The sequence below is a fragment of the Carlito syrichta genome, unplaced genomic scaffold, assembly GCF_000164805.1.
Source record: "Carlito syrichta isolate Samal-C Ts95f unplaced genomic scaffold, Tarsius_syrichta-2.0.1 Scaffold301619, whole genome shotgun sequence".
NCBI lineage: Eukaryota > Metazoa > Chordata > Mammalia > Primates > Tarsiidae > Carlito > Carlito syrichta.
In genome coordinates, this window is record NW_007245715.1 from 703183 (window position 1) to 723320 (window position 20138).

The 20138-nt window shown below is 41.1% G+C and overlaps 1 protein-coding gene across 1 annotated transcript in view; it reads right to left on the reverse strand.

The window, feature by feature from the left end:
* Positions 1-20138, reverse strand: part of RBM20 (RNA binding motif protein 20) — a 193594-nt gene that overhangs the window by 172831 nt on the left and 625 nt on the right. Inside the window, exon 2 of the mRNA XM_008054947.2 lies at positions 19849-20131. Within this exon, the coding sequence (XP_008053138.2) occupies positions 19849-20131 (283 nt within the window). The remainder of the gene's footprint in view (positions 1-19848; positions 20132-20138) is intronic.

Here is a 20138-nt window from a genome sequence, read left to right on the forward strand (position 1 = left end):
GGGTGTGTTAGCGCGCGCCTGTAGTTCCAGCTACTTGGAAGGCGGAGGCGGAAGGATCGCCAGAGCCCAGCAGGTCGAGGCTACGGTGGCCGGGAGCAGCCACTACACTCCAGTCTGGGTGACAAAGTGAAACTCCAACTCAAAAAAAAAAAAAAAAAAAAGATATAGTCACCCTAGGGGTGTGTAATTAAATTTTTATTGTGTTTTAAAGTTATCTAGAATAATTTTCTGTGTGGCTAAATCACCAACTTGATACATGAGTTTTTTAATTTTGGGACTACTTTTTTCCATTTCAGTTTAATTTTTTGTTATAATTAAGAGAACATCCATACGTTTCCAAATTCGAATATACAAAACAAATTACATTCAGAGAAGTCTGGCTTCTACCTCTAACCCATGTATCCATTTCCTCCCTCCCAATTCAGGAAGCCATTTTTATTGGTTTATTTTTCAATTTCTTTCAATGACAAGCAAGTACATATGTATTTTTTAAAATAAAAGATAGCATGCTATCCATTTTTTCTGCATCCTGCTTTTTTTCACTTGACAGTATGCGCTGGAGATCACCCCATAGCAGTATCGTCTTTCTCCCTCTTCACCACTGCATAGAACATGCTGTGTGCATATCACATAGGTTACTCAACCTGTCCCCTGCTGATGAATATTTGGGTTATCTCCAGTCTTTTGCTATTACAAATAGCCATAATGGAGAAACTTGTGCATGTGTCTTTTTTTGTTGTTTAACTTTTGCCTGTGTATCTCGAGATCGATCTAAAATAGAATTGGCTAAAAGGTAACAAACATGAAATTTTGCTAGATATTGTCAACTTCTCCTCTTCCAGAGAGGTTGTATTATTTTACATGTCCACCATGAAGTGGTATGTTTTCCATGCTAATTTTTTCTGATTTTTCTGAAATATCAGAAGCTTTAATTAAAAATTTCTGAGAAAGATTTTAGTTAAAGTCATCCAATTCAATTCTCTACATTTTGAACAAAGGAAATTTCTTTTGAGAAAGGGCAGTGACATGCTCAAGGAACTGCCTTTATTCCCTGCCTTTCCTGACCTGACCCAGAATGGCACATGACACATAATTCTCTCTCCCCTAATTATGTCAGAGAAGCCCAGCACAGTATAAAATGTTCAGGTTGAAAATATCACAGATTAGTTTAGATCTTTGCGAACTACAGGTGATTCCCTGAATTTGAAAAATGAAAGTTCCTTGGGGTGGGGGTGAGAGGTCTTAGTGCTTTCTCTTTTCTAATCCTTTTATTTTTATTTTTCATTTTTGAGTTGAAGTCTCATTCTGTTGCCCAGACGGGAGTGCAGTGGCACGCTCCCGGCCACCGCAGCCTCGACCTGCTGGGCTCTGCGATCTTTCCGCCTAAGCCTTCCAAGTAGCTGGAACTACAGGCGTGCAACCATGCCCGGCTAATTTTTTGATTTATTGTAGAGATGAGGTCTCGTCAAGTTGCCCAGGCGGGTCTCGAACCCGCGGGCTCAGGCAATCCACTCACCTCAGACTCCCAAAGCGCAGGATTACAGGTTGAGCCACCGAGCCCGGCTTCTAATCCTTTTATATCTCTTCTAACAAAGCACAGATCTGATCTGGAATTTAACAGCCCAACAGCCCATTGCTGGCTCCTGTCCACAACAACATGGCTGAAGATCATCTCCTCAACTAGCCCTTTCCCCATGGCATCCTCCCAGCATCTGAGATTAAACAGCATGTAAACTGTGATCTTCCTGCTCATCCCTACTTCCAACATCTCTCAAATTTGGCCCCTCTGGCCACTGAAGCAAATATGAATATTCACCTTCCTCTCATTCCACTTTCTTACACAAAAGACAGCCAACTAATATACATTTTCCACATCCTTTGTAATATATTCTTTAGATTTCTCCATATCAGTACATAGAGATGGTCCATATACTATTGGGAGAATATAGACAAATTTATTCACTAATCCCCTATTGCTGGACACTAGATTGTCTCAGACTTTTTTAGCCTCTATGTCTAGGGACTGAGCCCAGGCCTGCTGCTCTCCCTCCACCATCACCATCCCTTTAAATACACAGCTCAGATCTCAGCTAACAAGAGTCCAACTAGACTAGCAACTGTCAGAGCCAGGCCATGATAACAGCACCCAGTCACAGATGCCCTGAGTGAGTTTACGTCCAAGAATCACACAGAAGCAGAAGTTAGGATCTTCTAACATCTTCCACTTTCAGACTCTTGAAACACAAAACTCAGGTCCTGAAGCCCATATAGTTCATACCTTAGGTGGGCTTAGTGAAGAAACAAATGCCACTACATAACAATCAATAAAGCCAGTGTTTTTATATCAGTTTGCTTACTCATTCAACAAATATTTAGTGAGCAACTTCTAGGTGTTAGGAACTGTTCACAGGTACTGGCAGGTATATCACTGAATAAAACTCCCCTGCAATTGTAGTGATTATGTGATGGAGCAGGGTGAAAGGATATGTAATAGGAATAAAAGTATAATAAACAAGTAAAATAAGTAAATTATATAGTCTGTTAGAAGATGACCAGTGGAAAAAAAACAGAGAAGGTAAGGGAGCTTGGGTGGGAAGGGATGGATTTAGGAAACAATTTAAATAGGGTGGTCAGATAAGTCTCACTGAGAAACCATGAACAATAACTTACCTTCTAGGCAATTTCTTTTGTTTTTAAGCTGCCATAAGTCAGTTGTCATGATCATTGCCACAGTAAAACTATCATTATTGCAAATGGCAAAGTAATAATAAGATTGTATCTTAGTGTGGCAGTTGTCTTGAGTTGTGTCATTTAAGAAATTGCTTGAAATAAGCAGAGTAAGCTTGGCTCAGCCTGTAACCCCAGTGCTTTGGGAGGCTGAGGTGAGTGAATTGCCTGAGCCCGTGGGTTCGAGACCCGCCTGGGCAACTTGGTAGACCTCATCTCTACAATAAATCAAAAATTAGCCGGGCGTCGTAGCACGCACCTGTTGTTCCAGCAACTCGGAAGGCTGAGGCGGAAGGATCGCCGGAGCCCAGCAGGTCGAGGCTGCGGTGGCCAGGAGCGACCACTGCACTTCAGTCTGGGTGACAGAGTGAGACTCCAACTCAAAAAAATAAAAATTAAAAAAAAAACGAAATAAGCAGAGTACTAGCTTAGGGCTTAAAACCCTTTTTTGTGACCCAGAAATTTCTGTCATTGAAAGCTTTGATGCAACAAGTTTGAAGGAGTGTTCCCAGGTATCATTTTCACCATTTCTCCCAGTTGGACAGCATCTCACAGAAGAAATTCAGCCAGGAAATTGCTTGTACTCAACCCGGTCCCTGGCTGGAGATGACAGAGTGAAACAAAAGGTCAGGTTACGTTATGACACAAGTACAGGGGGACCCAAAATAAATGGAATTTATTTATCCAAAAGTATGTACTTATTAATGTTTAAACTTCATTCAGTTTCAAAGTACTCTCTGTTTGATGCAATACACCTACAGAGATGCTTTTTCCACTGCTCAAAACTGTTTTTGAACTCGTCAATTTTGATGTCTTTTAGTGCTTCTGCCATTTTTTGTTTTACCTCTTCCGCATCAGCAAAACTTTTCCCTTTGGGGACTTTTTTCATCCAGGGAACAAAAAAAAGTTGCTCAGGCCAGATCAGGTGAATTGGGAGGGTAGGGCATGGGGATCATGTGGTTTTTGGTCAAAAACTGCTGAGCCCTCAGTGCAGTGTGGGCAGGGGCACTCATAAATCATCCATCATGAAATGGGCAAACACATTGAAAGAATCTCCAGAAAAATTCACTGAAGCCTTACACAACCTCTCACAATGCTAGCTGGTACGCTGATGCTGATGGGTTCCTAGAACACTTACCTAGTGGGGGAAGGTTGTACTGCAAGGGGCTCGTCCTCCAAAAGATAATCCTGGTTTTTTGGAGTCCCCTCATATTCAGTACTGTATTCCTACCACTGCGTTCACATGCCACTGATTGTTAGAACAAGCCCCACATCCTATTATCCCTTTAACAAATGGGGAACCTAAGATCCTAAGTTCTTCCCTTCTGGTCACTCAGCGGCTTGATGGTAGAGCCTAGACCAGAGCTCAGGTTTCTGACTTTCTGCATCTCTATCCCCCTTATACAGCCTCTCCAAATGTAAATGTCTGTCTAACCCTTTCAGTCAGGCAGTCCAAATAAAACATAAGTTGGAGAAACCCAGGATTTAGTGTCACATCACTTCTCACCCATGAGACCATCTTGAGTAGTTTTTATCATCACTAAATCAGATCAAACGTTCAGTCGCAGTTAAGTTCCACATTCTCCCAAATATTTAACAACTATGTGCCAGGAACCCTGCTCAGTGCTGAGGATACCAGGATGAACAACACTGGCCTTGCCTGCAGGGACTCTGCTTGGTCTTTTTGGGAGACAAAGAAGAAGTAAGTGTAGGGTAAATGCCACAGAGGAAAAGGTCACTCAATCCCCCCCCTTCCTGCTTGGGGTCAGGGAAAGCCCCCTGGAAGGTGAGCTCCAAGTAGAATCCACAAAAATGAACTCGAATGTTCTTGTTGAGGAGAGGGAGGGGGAGCAACCAAGACAGGAGCTGGGGAGCTGCGTGAAGCAGATCTGGAAGGGCCTCCCTGGCAGTCTGAATCTTAATATACAGGCAACCAGAAGCCACAGCAGGGCTTTGACAAGCAGATGACAAGATTAAGGCTGCACTGGTACAGAGAAAAGAAAGATGAGAGCCCAGGCCCAGCAGGAGGCAGGGGCCAGAAGGTGGGGGGCCTCCACTAAGGGAGTGGCAGTGGACGCAGAAAAGGGGGGAGGGACTCGAAAGAAGAGGAGGAGGAGGGCAAGCTGGAAGGAGTCAGAAGGCCTGGCTCTGAGCCTGGGCTCTCCCATCATTGCCTAGGTGATCCTGAGCCACTACTAGTTACTTAATCCCTACCTACTTCACAGAGCTGTTGGAGGATTAAATGGGATAGCCTAGGAGGAAACCAAGTGCCCTCTGAATGCTCCAGCACCGCAAGAACACAGGGACAGCCCTGCGCGCTCACCCCCAGCACCGTTGCCTCACGGGGAGGAGACATGCGATTACCCTCACAGGTGTATGTGTTTTCCCTGCTCCACTGGACTTCTCTGAAACTTGACTGGCCTTCAGGAAACCAGCCTCCTTTCTGGGCCTGACTTCCTTTCCTATAAAAGAAGAGGGCTAAACTAGATGATCTCTAGGGCCCTTTGCAGGTTGAAGCTCCACAGTTTTGTCGTCTTACTCATCTTGTGTCCTAAGTTCCATGGAATTATTACTTGCCAAAAGAAAAGCTGCTGATGAAAGATTCATCGCCGGGCTCGATGGCTCAGCCTGTAATCCCGCGCCTTTGGGAGGTTGAGGTGAGTGGATTGTCTGAGCCCGCGGGTTTGAGACCCGCCTGGGCAACTTGGTGAGACCTCATCTCTACAATAAATTAAAGATTAGCCAGGCGTGGTAGCGTGCACCTGTAGTTCCAGCTCCTTGGAGGGCTGAGGCGGAAGGATCACCAGAGCCCAGCAGGTCGAGGCTGTGGTGCCGGGAGCGGCCACTGCACTCCAGTCTGGGCGACAGAGTGAGACTCCAAGTCAAAAAAAAAAAAAAGAAAAGAAAAGAAAGATTCATCAACAGAAGAAAAAAAAAAAAAAACTAAGCTAATGAGTGATTGGCTCTGGAAACAAACATGAAAAAAACATGTGTTACTTAAATGCCTTGAAGGGTCACATAAACATGCTTTGTTCAAAAATACAGTAATAACAATTCAAAGTGGTTGCGCCCAAAAAATTATTTTCATGTATAACATGTGTGCTCCTAAAAGGCTAAATTATTATTGACCTAGATATTTACCCAAGAGAAACTAAAAGTTATGTTCAGATAAAGACTTGCAAAGGAATGTTCATATCATCCTCATTTGTAATAGCCAAAAACTGGAAATGACCTAAATGCTCATCAACAGATGAATGAACAATTTGTGCTGTGTCCATAAAACAGAATACTACTCAGCAATAAGAAGGCCCAAACTTTCGATACAAGCAACAACGTGAATGAACCTCAAAATTATGCAAAAAAAAAAAAACCCGAAAGGGAGAAAAATATTTGCAAATCATACATCTGATAAGAATCTAGTGTCCAGAATTTATAAAGAACTCTTACAATTTCACAATAAAAATGTAAACAATCCAACTTTTAAACAGATGATGGAGTTGAGTAGACATTTCTCTAAAGGTACGTAAATGACCAAAACAAGCACATAAAGAGAAGCTCGATAACATTAGTCATTAGTGAAATTTAAATCAAAACCTAAGGAGATACCACTTCACGTCCACTAGGATGGCCTTTAAAATAATAATAATTATAAGTGTTGGCAAGGGTGTTGAGAAATTGGAACCCTCATTCATTGCTGAGGGGAACATAAAATGATGCATGGCTTTAGGAAGCAGTCTGGAGGTTCCTCAATAAATAAAACATAGACTCTCCGTGTAAGTCACCAATTCAGTCTAAGATCTATACCCAGAAGAACTGAAAACAGATGTTCAAACAAAAACTTGTACACAAATGTTCATAGCAGCACTATTCACAATAGTCCGTCAACGGATGAATTGATAAACAAAATGCTGTCTACCCATACAACAGAATATTATTCAGCAATAAAAAGGAATTAAGTGCTGATACATGATACAAAATGGATGAACTTTGAAAGCATTATGCTATGTGAAAGAGGCCAGGCACAAAAGGCCACATATATGATTCCATCTTTATAAAATACCCAGAATAGGCGAATCCATAGAGACAGACAGTAGATAGGTCTCCAGGGATTGGAGAGAGGAGGAAACAAGAAGTAACTGCTTAAAAGGAATGACATTTCCTTTTGGGGTGATGCAATTGTTGTGTACTAAATGGTGATGATGGTTGCACAATACCGTGAATGTACTCGATGTCCCTAACTTACGCACTTTAAAATAGGTAAAGGATACATGTTGTTATATGTATTTTATCACAATTTTTAAAAATGGTATTTCAAAAAAAAAACCATTTATGCTGAGTGAAAGAAGTCACACAAACACACACACAAAGTACATACTTGGATTCCATTTGTATAAAATTCTAGAAAATGGGAACTAGTCTATAGTGATAGAAAGCAGATCAGCAGTCACGACCTGAGGCAGTTAAGGAGAAGTTGAGTTGTTAAGCAATAGATAAGTTAAGGAGTAGTTGCTTGAGAGAGTTAAGGAGAAAAGGGAAGGATAAATTATAAAAAGCATGAAGAAACTTTTGTAAGTGACAAAAATGTTTATTATTGTCTCAATTGTTTGATGCTTTGATGATGCTAATGGATGCTTTAAACATGCGCAGCGTAGCGTACTTCAATTCTACCTCTGTAAAATGGAAAAAAGAAAAGAAAATGTTTAATGATTGTTAGACCTCTCAATTTTTAGCATTATTGAATTGCTATGTGAAATGAACTGAAGAACTCATGGTTTAAAGGACCTTTACTGTGAATCTTTTCTCAGGTAAAAAGCAAGCAATCCTTTCCTGATTTATCGATTCTATTCCCTCTGTTTTTTACATACTACGGTTTCTTTTTTTTTTTTTTTTTGAGTTGGAGTCTCACGCTTGTCATCCAGGCTGGAGTGCAGTGGCACGCTCATGGCCACCGCAGCCTCGATCTGCTGGGCTCAGGTGATCCTCCCACCTCAGCCTTCCAAACTGGAACTACAGATGCACACCACCACGCCCAGCTAGTTTTTGTGATTTATTATGGAGACAAGGTCTCACTAAGTTACCCAGGCTGGCCTCGAAACTTTGGGCTCAGGCAATCCTCTGGCCTCAGCCCAAAGTGCTGGTATTACAGGCTTGAGCCACCGCACCTGGACCACACTATGCTTTCTTTCTTTTTTTTTTTGAGTTGGAGTCTCACTCTGTTGCCCAGACTGGAGTGCAGTGGCCGCTCCCGGCCAACGCAGCCTCGACCTGCTGGGCCCCAGCAATCCTTCTGCCTCAGCCTTCCAAGTAGCTGGAACTACAGGCGCGCGTACCATGCCCGGCTAATTTTTGATTTATTGTAGAGATGAGGTCTTGCACACTATGCTTTCTTAAAGCAAAAGAACACCTGTAACAATGTCTACAAAGACAGTTTGAAAAGTCTTTCTGGCGGAGACTAACCAATCTTGATGTGTCCATCAAGTCAGGAATTCCTTGTGCTATTAATAGAGCCTGGGGCACTGTAATCGTTGTGGAATCCTGGTTTTCTGAATTGGTTAAAAAATGGGCAGGTAGAAGCTGGCAGACACTCATTTTGCAAATCAAGCTATCATATCATTATTATTTTAGCACATGCTGGGAGGATTATAAGTGTTTATGTACTCCTTGTGAGCATCAAATTTAGGTCTTGCCTAACATGCATAACAGGCAGAATAAGACAGTGAGTCAAATGCCAGAGTCGGATTTGCTCATGGAATTTAAATTGGGATATAGATTTCACTTTAAACGAAAGGCATTCTTAAGGCTATAAGAAAAAAAGAAAGGGAAAAAAAATAGAAAAGTTTTAATTGGATTGTTTAGCTTGTCCTAAATTTGACCTTTCAAATTTATTTCAGTGATTTTTTTCTATAACATTTTCTTTGTAAGTAATGAGTTTTCTATAAATTATTTTAAGGATATAGATATTTACACAGAGAAAATAAGATCACTTGAATTTATATAGCATTCATTATTCCAAGCCCCACTCCACTAGTTCTTTCATAAATACTATTTTTCTTAGCTTTCCTGAGTCCTAGTAAGGTTGCAATTCAAAGTTTCTCATTTGTAAAATGGGGAGAATAACAGCACTTACCTCACAGGATTAAATTATTAAAAGTATTAAACACACATGAAGTGCTTAGCATAGTAGCTGCAAAGAGGAAGCACTCAACGAAAGTTTATTAGTCACTTTATTATTATTGTTGTTCCCTTTAACAGGTAAGAACACTGAGGCCCAGGGTTAGTAGCGGCAAAGCCGAATGTAGAACTTACAGCATACCTGCTCCTGCCTCTTTTCACTACTCCACATCGCTTTCTCCACCCATACATATTTTGCGTACAAAAATAAGAGTACCAAACTGGAACGGGCAAAAATAGCTGTGTAACTGAAATCTAAAAAGCATGAACAAACTGGTAGTCACCGACCAGCCCCACGACTCACCCAGTTTAGGATCCAGGGTAAGTCATCAGTCATTTTTAAAGTCTGTTTTATACAGAGATTTTGAAAACGGAGATAAAAGATTTCTGCAAAGAACCGACACAGCTTCCAAAGGCTGCCTAAAAAATCTCATGAGCTAGCAAAAATTACATTAGCATCCACTTACTGCCATTCGCATTAAGAGGGATTTATATTTACTCTCTGGACATTAGAAAGCACTGTAACCCGAAATAGAATGCCTCCTATAGGAGTTAAGTGGGGAGTGGCTGGTCGGCAGTCAAGTACTGTTAAGTCAGGACTGGAAATGCCCAGAAGCTCCAGATAACATCTGCGGGCGAGGACAATGCAAACATAGTTGCAAGGCTGTTTGATATAAACTCCGTGTTCAAATTCTTCCATTCTAAAGTGATACTTATTTATCTTTCTAGTTCTACATATTTCATTGCAAGTGCTTTTTCAAAATTTCGTCAAATTAAAAGATAAAATGACTAGATGAAAGTCTGCTGGGAAAAAGGGTATTCAAAGGGTCTCAGTATCACCCCTACAATTTACTAGTAATCACCAAGAAAACAACGCCCCCTACAATGGAGCGATCTGGTGGTCACCCATGTTAACCAAGGGATCACACTTAGTGGGACACACATCACCCTATGCTGGATCTGGTTGTGAGGAAACAACAGACACAGTCAGATCATGATTCGTTCTCCAAGACAACTAGCCTGTAATCTTCGGTCTTGAAGAGGAGAAAGCGGTAAGTACACTTGGTAAATTAAAGGATGAGACAGCATAAACAAACACCCACAAAAACAGCTATAGGAGACATTTATCTGACAACTAGAAAGAGTTAAAATTCTAGCATTTATTAGAAAAAAATGTATTTATTCATTTGGTTTTTGCATTTATTTATTTATTTATTTATTTTGAATTGAGGACTCATTCTCTCTCCCATGCTGGAGTGCAGTGGTGCAATTACAGCTCAGGTGATCTTTCCTCTTCAGGGTCTGAGCTCAGGTGATCTTTCCTCTTCAGGGTCCCAAGTAGCTGGGACTACAGGCCCGTACCACCACACTCAGTAATTTTTTATTTTTTATTTTTGTGGTCACATGGTCTCACTCTGTTGCCCATGCTGGTCTCAGATTCCTGGACTCAAGCAGCCCCCCACCTCAGCCTTCCCAAGTGCTGGGACTATAGGCATAAGCTACTGTGCCTGGCCAGAAAAAATATCTAAATAAGGTTAATTTCCTTAGGCATGAAAACAAAATGATGGTTATGCAAATTACCTTCAAATAGTTCAGGAAAAACAACAGAGAGAGAGAGAGAGAGAGAGCGCACACAAGGCAAGCAAGAATGCAAATAGAGTCCCCCAAAAGCAAAGTTTACTTTTTAAAGATACAGTCAGAATTATATCCTTAGTTGAAACAAATGTGAAGCAGAGTGAGTAGAGGATGGGTGGCAGAAATAATAACAGGCATTCTTGTAATTGTCTTGGGAGTGAAAAGTAAAATGTGTTCTGCTTCCTTGTGGAAAAAAATGTTAGTTATGCTTTTATACATTAAATGTTCATCTTTACACCATAGCCTGAAGGGTATCAAGAAGACACTTCTGGGTATGAAAGAAAAATAGGCATTGGGTTTTTCTTATGAAGGAACTGGAAGCCGGGCTCGGTGGCTCAGCCTGTAATCCCACGCTTTGGGAGGCTGAGGATTGCCTGAGCCCGCGAGTTCGAGACCCACCTGGGCAACTTGGTGAGACCTCATCTCTACAATAAATCAAAAAATTAGCTGGGCGTGGTAGTGCGTGCCTGTAGTTACAGCTACTTGAAGGCTGAGACAGAAGGATCTCTGGAGCCCAGCAGGTTGAGGCTGCGGTGGCCGGGAGCGTGCCACTACACTCCAGTCTGGGCGACAGAGTGAGACTCCAACTCAAAAAAAAAGGAACTGGAAAAAGTAACCCTGCACCAAGAGGAGCAGAGGGAAAAGTGCAATGGTTGCTGTCTGCCTGACAGGAAGGAGCAGCATGAAATGCCCAGGATAGCCCTTGTGCATAAAATCCTGTGGGCAGGGCAGGATGGGGCAATGTGGAGATACACCCAACGGTGCTTTTCTCAATCCCCTTGGGGCATGTGAGCCCATAGATAGTTAATTTATGAATGGGTTCCATTTCTGTCTCCCCCATTTCCAGGCCTTATCTAGAAAAACAGAAGGGCTGGGCTAAAGCAGCTCTCAGATGCCTTCCAGGACTAAAATCTAAGATGTTAAAGGGCAGCTTAGTCTTAAAGACAGTACAGCACCAGTGTGAAATGTCTACTTTTTTTGTTCTTAAAAATGAAAATAGTTTTGTTCTTTCTGATTGTGAAAGTAATACAAGTGCACTGATTTTTAAAAATGTTAGAAAGGAAGACAAAAAAATAAAAGACAAACCACTATAATTACCCCACCCTGAGTTAGAACCACTGTCAACATCTTTATGTTTGTTTTTTAGATGTTCTTCCAGGCTTGCAGGCACCAGCACACACTCTCATACACATCTTTTAAAAAACAAACATGGGCTGGACATGGTGACTCATGCCTGTATTCCCAGCACTTTGGGAGGTTAAGGCAGGATGATTGCTTGAGCCCAGGAGTTTGAGACCAGCCTGGACAGCAAAGTGAGACCTCGTCTCTACAAAAAAAAAAAAAAAAATTAGCTGGGCATGGTGGCGCATTCTTATAGTCTAAGCTGAGGTGGAAGGATCCCCTGAACTAAGGAGGTTGAAGCTACAGTGAGCCATTATTGTCCTACTGCATTCCAGCCTGGGCGACAGAGTGAGACCCCAACTCAAAAAAAAAAAGTAATAAAAAATCAATTAAAAGCATGACATCATTGTATACATGCTGTTTTTATTTTTCTTTTAGATTAGAAAATATAGTTTATTTAGAAAGCAAGTTAGAGAGAGAGAGAAAGAGGGACTTCACCTTTCCAAGGTAGGGGAGGGGGCCAAAGTTTAAGAAAATATGGCCTAGCTATAGCTCAAAGAGCACATGGCCACACCAAGGCTTAGCAAGTCAATGGCCTGTAGTTTTTTAAATTAACAATATTATGTGGTCCTCATTCCATATCAATAAATGCAAAATAACAGCACATTCTAACGGCTGAATGGTACATGAAATTATATATGCACATTATCCCAACTGAGAAACATTTAGTTTCTAACTTTTTGCTCTTCTAGACAATGTTGCAATAAATATCCTTATGTTCATCCTCTCTTATGTACATAAAGCCTTTAAATCAAGATTTAATCACAGAAGGTTTAAAAAAAAATCTTTTCAAGTAACAACAACCTCATGTTGGGAGGACACAGCCGTAACCCCAAGGTGCCCATGTCCTTAAGAGGCTCTGGAAACATCGGTCTCCTGATTCAGTAAGGTATGTGGAAGCCCGAAGCCCAGCTTTGGGACAACTGGGACATCTGCAAGGCTGTAAAGAGGTTTTAGCGCCGGTTGGTTGCTCTGGCCGGTCTCAGCATCACCACTGAGGAGTCCCGTGTGACAGCCGCAGCCAGCGTGTGCTCCAGCAAAACGTTTTTGGGGCTAATGTTTATGATTTCTGCCCCTAGAACCAAGAATGTCACCAAACACACTCCCACCTGCCTGTGTTTGATACAACCCAATTTAGATATATGAAAATTATTGGCTCTGTCTCCTAAATCGAAAACAGTACTCTTTTTGCAAACCCAAGTATTTACTTTAACATTTCAAATCAAAATAATTAACATCTCCCAAAATTATTTTGTATCAAAGAAACAGTTTGGAGATGAGAAAATAGCTTAAAATGTCCTCCTTTTCACTGACATTAGTGTCTATTTTTCTGACTTAAAATTACGTCTTAATCCAAATATTATTTGCAAATGCTAGAGAATTTAATTTTGTGTGTGTATGATTATTGTTCCTTTCATGGGTGATCGATCTCACAAACGTGTACTCATGACCATGGCTAAAATTTAACTGATATGGGACATATACTCTATTAGATAGAAGATACAGGATGGAGGAAACATTCTCCATTGGTGATCACTCAGAAATACTGCTGAAAATCCACCTAATTTTATTCTTGGAAGAATCTACCATCGATCATTTCTAATCCCTGGAGAGGCTAGATTAGGAAGGTTAATTGGCTTGTCTAGGTCACCACTCTCAGTCCGGGTTTTTTCCTCTCTGACCCTCCTTGTCAGAAACCCAATAATTAATTTAGAGCCAAGATGTTCATTTGACACTTGGCAACCTCAGGCTGATCTTAAATCGTTCTGTTCAATAATTGATTCAAATAAACCAAAAGAAGAGACTTCGTGAAATGAATGCATCTTTAATATATATATATATTACCTCATCTACTCCTGACTCTGGAGGTCAGGTTTAAAGACAGGCCTAACAAAATTTAAAAACATATTTGGGAAAGCCTCCAGACAACTGGCAAAACTGAAAAGTATTTAAGATGTCCAGACAGCGGCAGGTGGAGGCTTCCATGTTTGGGCCAGAGTGGGAAGCGGCGACTCAGACTGATGGGTCATTTAGCGTGATCGAGAGAAGGCAGGTGCAAGAAGAGGCAGGAGCAAGCGGCCCTAGTACATTCTTAAAGCAAAGATCCACATCAAAGACAGGAAAAGCAGCATGAAAGCCTTCTTCCTGCGGTGATAACCAACCCCACAAACACATGCATGACCCCAGCCTTTTGTTCCTAGACATACGGAGAGATTTATTCAGCAAACTGAGCTTGAGTTATTAACACACCCTCATGCAAGTTGCTTAACTGCTCCCTCTTTGCTCATAAAGTCCATTAAGATCAATATGTGCCATCTCCCCTATGGATCGGCTGTCAGCAAGTTGGAAAAGTTGCCTTATAAACCATCAGGAGATTTACTTATCTTAAAAAATCCAGCAGGAGTTGTAGGAAAGAGGAAGCTGAAGCAACTTGTCTGTAACTTCAGCCACCAGAGACTTTATTCTATCAGATGGATACACACAACCTATCCAAGACACACACACACAAAATACCAAGAGGTGGGCGTCCTTTGCTTCCACCTCCTCCTCACACAGCTGGTAGTGACGTGTTGTCCCCACACTTGCTATCTGTTAAACATTGTACAGCTCCTTAATTGGGTGGAATTTAAACAGTGACCACCCATGGAGACAGTCTATCAGCTCACCACCAACAATCCCTGTGGTGGTGTTGGAAACCAAATTCACATTCCTGATTCAAAAAACGCATCTTCTTAATTAGAGTCAGGATTTCCCAGTCTAGTCACTGGTGGGAACAAGCAAACTAGGCATTCAGGATAACACACATGTTCCCAAGGTCCAGCCAGGTTCATTAACCAGAAAGGCAACCGCCATGTGCTCCTTTCTACAAGACACTAATTACCATCTTTACCCCAGTTCTGGAATACGGATCACTTTACTTACTGCAAAACTTTTCAACACTCTATTCTAAACACAGCTACCAGTTACTCACACCAGCTGTGGATCCACAGCAACTTTCCCTGTTAAAATACACAAAATAGTATCAGTCAGGCCATCCCCAGCTAAATAATTACTGTGGTGGGAAATAAAAATCAGATTAAGTGGGATTTTGTGGTATGGGAGGCTGTTTCAGGCTTTTGTCTGGCAGGAGGACCAGGGTTGATGAAGGGAGAGGGGAACCCTGCTTCTCAAATTCTCTCTGGTTTTCACTCCACTGTCTCAAGCTTCTCCCATTCTTGTTTTCCATATTTAGTTCAGTTCATTTTAATTTCTATTCCTTGGGCTCCCTCTGCCCTCTCCCCCACATCTGATAGAGTATATGTCCCAAGTTGATTAAATTTGAGCCATGGGCATAGGTACACGTTTGTGAGACTAATCACCCGTGAAAACAACAATTATCACAAAAAGAGAAATAAATTATTCCTCCAGCATTTGCAAAGACTATTTGGATCAGTGACATAATTTCAAGCAGAACAGTAGACGCTAATTTCTATCTCCAATTCCCAACATGCTGTGTGTTCTTGTTTATCAAAGCTGTGAACTGAATTATTTTATTTGAGGACTGGCTATTGTGGGCAGCAAAGAAATATTAGTTTAAACTGGAGTCACAGACCTAAAGCTGAAAGAAAAATAAATCAGAGAGAGGGAGAGAAACTGGATAATGTAGGATCACTTCACTCTGAGTCAATCCTGGTTGGGGTTTTTCCCCCCTGGTGACTATTAAGGACAGGCAGAGATCTTAACAGATCAGTGTTCACATTCCAATGGGCAGATTTGGGCTTTTTAAACTATTAATATGATAAACTGCTAGGGAGGTAGCAAGAGAATAAGTAGATAGAAAAATAAAAGGAGTGATCATATTTTTCTTTCTTCCCCCCTTCCAGCACTGGTATTAGAACAACTCCGTGCATACCATATGTATAGTCATTTACTGTGACTAATGGGAATAGTGTACTACATTTCATAATACTGATCTCTTTGGCAATTTGAGAACAACTCATAACTGACTGACTATACATACTATCTAAAAATACTTATCACAACAAATCCTTAAGCAAAATAAATTTTTAAAAAAGAAAATACCTTTTAGAGGCTTTCTAGAAAAGCAAAAGAACTTTTGAGATTGCTAAGAAAAAAGTCTGCCCTCTCCCCTTTCCTGTTGGGGTAAACGCTTAATCCCCTCAGATGTTTTCCCTGCTGAATGCTTGTCTTACGTGCAGTTTAAGATGGTATTTAAAATTTTCAAAATTCCTTCTACAAGTGTATTCCTATTTCCTCCAAAATTGAGCTCAAACTGATGTTAGAAACTGGCACAGATGTTAGAAATTCCATCTTCATTTCAGAAAGGACCAAATATGAATGTGAGCTAATGTCGGCTTTTTTAGCAAATTCTTATTTCCTCCCTGATTCTGGATGTAATTGTCAGCATGCTCATCAAAGTGGGTGGACATCATAGACAACTTGTCTGAGTATCACTCCCTAATAGCTACCTGAGGCTCCTTCCCGATGCAAGATGTCTGCAAAATTAGAGAAGAGTCTGTCTATCCTAAGTCGGGGGAGCACTTCTCTGAAAACACAGACAGCCAATGTTCTAACTCTATGCAGAAGACTATAAACTCTAGAAATCAAAGCTGGATTTATGTTTTCATAAGCCACAAAAACTTACATGCAGGTGACCCTAGCGATCAAATGCTAAATCAAAATTTTTTTCTATTTTCATAATTGTTTTTTATGCTTATAAAACTTATCTGGAAAAAATAAGTTGTTTATACCTAAATATGCAACCTGATATCATATATATATTAGCCAGAAATATTTTGCTGCAAATCAAACAATTTGGGAAAATCACTTCATAAAAGGTGTGTTCGTTTGTTTGGTTTCTTTTTATCATAATTAGAGGCACACTTTAGAGTTTCGTCTGACAGCAACCTTCAACATTTCACACAGAATTAAGGGGCTCCTTTTTCATTCTGATGAGAGTTTTAAAGCTTGCAACCTAAAATTTAGATTTCTGATGTTCATCAAGGTTAGTAAACAAGTTTTTATCAATCAAGGATTAGGTTTGTTTTTAAAGCTCACAATTAAAACAAATAATTTTTAAAATAAAATATCATGAATGTTTGAGGAGATAAATCCTTATAAAACATCCATCGACACATACCAGTCAGTTTTCTTCTGCTAGTATGAAGAAAATATGTATCTTTTTAAGCTCTCAAATTATTCTGATTTCCTAACTCATCCCAAATAGCCTCTTAAGGTGTTGTTTATATTTCTTGTTGCCTCCATGGCCTTAATAGCTCCCCATTGGCCAATGTGAATGCACATTTAAAGTAAAAGCCTCCAAGATATTAGTTACATGCGTCTATAACAAGGCAGATAATCTTTACAAGTAATGCTAATATTGGCTAGGGGCGGTGGGCTAACAGGAGTAGAAAGGGTCTGGAGGATTCTTAACTGAAGCTGAGAATACAGTGATAAGAAAACTAAATGTACCTGATTAGAACAAAAGTACTCCAGAGAAATTAACTCTAAATGCAGCACTTCATAAGTATTAAATACTGGCTTCCATAAAACAACACCAAAATCAGTCTCTATCATCATACTTCATGTGTTTAGTTACTTAAATATAGGATATAGCAGCACTCTAACTATCAAATATAACGTATGTGAATAGGAATCGTTACTATGGTTTTACCAAAGCCATTGACTTTTTACCTAAAATGAAAGTCATTACCAATAGAAGTCAGTAAACCTAGACACTAAGAAGTGAAAAAAATTTAGTAATCCTTAAACGCTATGCAACATGAAGAAGATGTCTCCATCATTTTGAAAGCGATCAAAACTTCTCTTAGGAATTACATAATGACCTCACTAAAATAACTAGAAAAAAAATAGAGGTTCCATAATAACATTTTAACTGCATTCCTAGAAGAGAATTCCACCCAAAGATCTAGCTCACAGAATCCCCAAATCAATAGGAAGAAAATTCATTTTGCAGCTGGGCGCAAAACCTCCACTCTACGTTTTCTTAAAGATGGCTGACACAAACACAACCTCGGTAACTACATAAAAATGGTTGCTCAGATTAAATTATGCAAATGTAGTTTCAAAATAACCTGCTCAAGTTTCGAGGCATTAAAGATGGACCTGCAAAGCATCTGTGATATTACGCCTGGCTCCAGCGGAATTTCATTGGGTACTGAGGAAGGCACAAACTCCAAATCGTCCTTATAAAGAAAGACTGAAACATCAGCACACAGACATCAAATCCTATGGACACATTCACGGGCACTGGACCTGGTCCCTGAACACTGATCTGTCACCAACGAAAAACAAGACAGAACTATTAAGCGCTTTGAGGTCTTCATCCTGGTATGCAAGCAGAAGGGGCCATCTTTGAAAAGTTCAATCTTACCCCTTAAAATGAAATATTCCAGAAGTGAAATTTTCAAAATGTGTGATTCACTTAAAGGGTAAATTATTTACGATATGAGGTTATTAAAATATGCTTTAAATGATCTATTTCCCACAAACGATCTTTATTTTCAACCTGACAGCAATTCATAATCGGACACCTATCTACAAAAATTTTTCTGGAATATAAAGTTTCTAGTTTCCTTCTGCTTAAAAGTGAGTGATTAAAAAAAAAAAAAAAAAGCAAGGCGATTACAATACCAATGCAATTTCAATAAACTTCATATGCAGCCTAATTTCAAGACACTGGTTCAGTAAGAAGTACATCAGGTGTTTCCAAATTAATAATTGGTCAAATGGGATTTTTTAGTAAGTAAACTTCATATTTTAAATCATTTTTAAGAATGACGTATATAAACTATCAATCACGTTTAATATCAGCTGAAATAATTTGCAAAACAATAGAAAAGGAATAATAATATGAAATATTATCATTTTCAAATAGTAGGAAGCTGTTAGTAGTCAAAAGTTATATAAAATATCAAATTAAAGCAAAAACTTGGCACAAACGGAGATTTAGTATTCCACCAGTCAAAAATACGGGACCATTTTGTTCTGAAATGTGATAGCTGCGTTCTTTAATGTTAAACTTCAGTTTTCACTATTCTCTTACTCTTAAGTCAGTCTTCAAAACAGTAAGCATTTAACTGCTATTTACTTCCATTTGCACCCATCACTGGTTATTTCTCTTGCTACATGTTTGTAAGTTTACATAAGTCAAAGCATCAATACAGCAGCGGAGAACCTCTGCTCTGCTCCATAGAATAAATTTTGCAGTTTTGTGTGTATTTATCTAGTTTTGTCAGTCTCCAGGAAGCACTCCTCATTCCCCTTCCTACACTTCTCAAACTACTTTTGGGTACTTGGTGACAAACTGAGTAAACCCTCAGGAGAATAAAGATCCTTCAAACAAACCAACACTCTAGGCCTAAAACTGTCCAACAAAACCTCAAAACGAAAACAAAACATCACCGTTTTACTTTTACCTCCCCCAAATGGGCTGAAGGAGCCTCTGGGGCCTATGAACCACCCCCGACCTACTCACGCATTGGCAAGGCCGACTCTGAGGATTCGGGACCCAAGTCCCACGGTTCACCCGAGTCACCAGATGGTAACATTAATGGACAACCGTGGCGCAGCTGAACTCTTCGCAAGGGTCTCTTGAAAAGAGTCTACACTTTCAGGGCAAAGCAAAATACGTTGTTTGCAAACGCTCACGTCCCATTTCACCCCAGTGTCACCGGTCGGCTTCAGGGGCACCACCACGCGTGGTTTCGTTCTTGGCGGCATTTTACTTACACACCCTCACGTGCGCGCACACACTCACGCACGACCCTCCACACGTCCCAGAGGCCTCTTGGGACTAGAAAGATGAAATATAGTCTCTGGGCCATTTCCTCCCAGTCTGAACTACTTTAGTTCAAAATATCCAGTAACATCCCTGAAGGGAAGAGAAAGGAGATAAGGAAAACAAAATTATTTCCCCCAGATAACTAAGCTCTCTTCTCCCCAACCTCACGAACAGCCAGAATGACACCGACTCTGCCGAGACAGGGGACAGGAAAACTTCAAACGCAAGGGGGCCGAGCGAAGTTCAGCAGAGACAGGAGATGAAGCCACAAAGGGGGCACCCGGGGCGTGTCCCCAAGCGCAGCCCCGCTCCCTGCCCCCTCCTCTTACTTTTGGATGATCCGGGGAAGGCCGGCTGGGGGCGGGGGCGGGGGCGGCGGCGGCAGCTGCATCCCCCGCGGGCCCGCGGGTGCCGGGGCCGCCTGGGCACCGGGCACACTGCAGGCATCTCTGTCCGCTTGCTCCGGAGCGTTGGGGTCCGCGTCCTGGCTCATGGCTGCTGCTGCCAGCACCCTGCGGGCGAGCCCGGCCCGGGATCGCGGCGAGAGAGCGCACGGGAGGGGCGGTCCCGGGGCACAGGCGCTCACTGGCCGGGGTCCCCGTGCCCAGTCCCCTTGTCC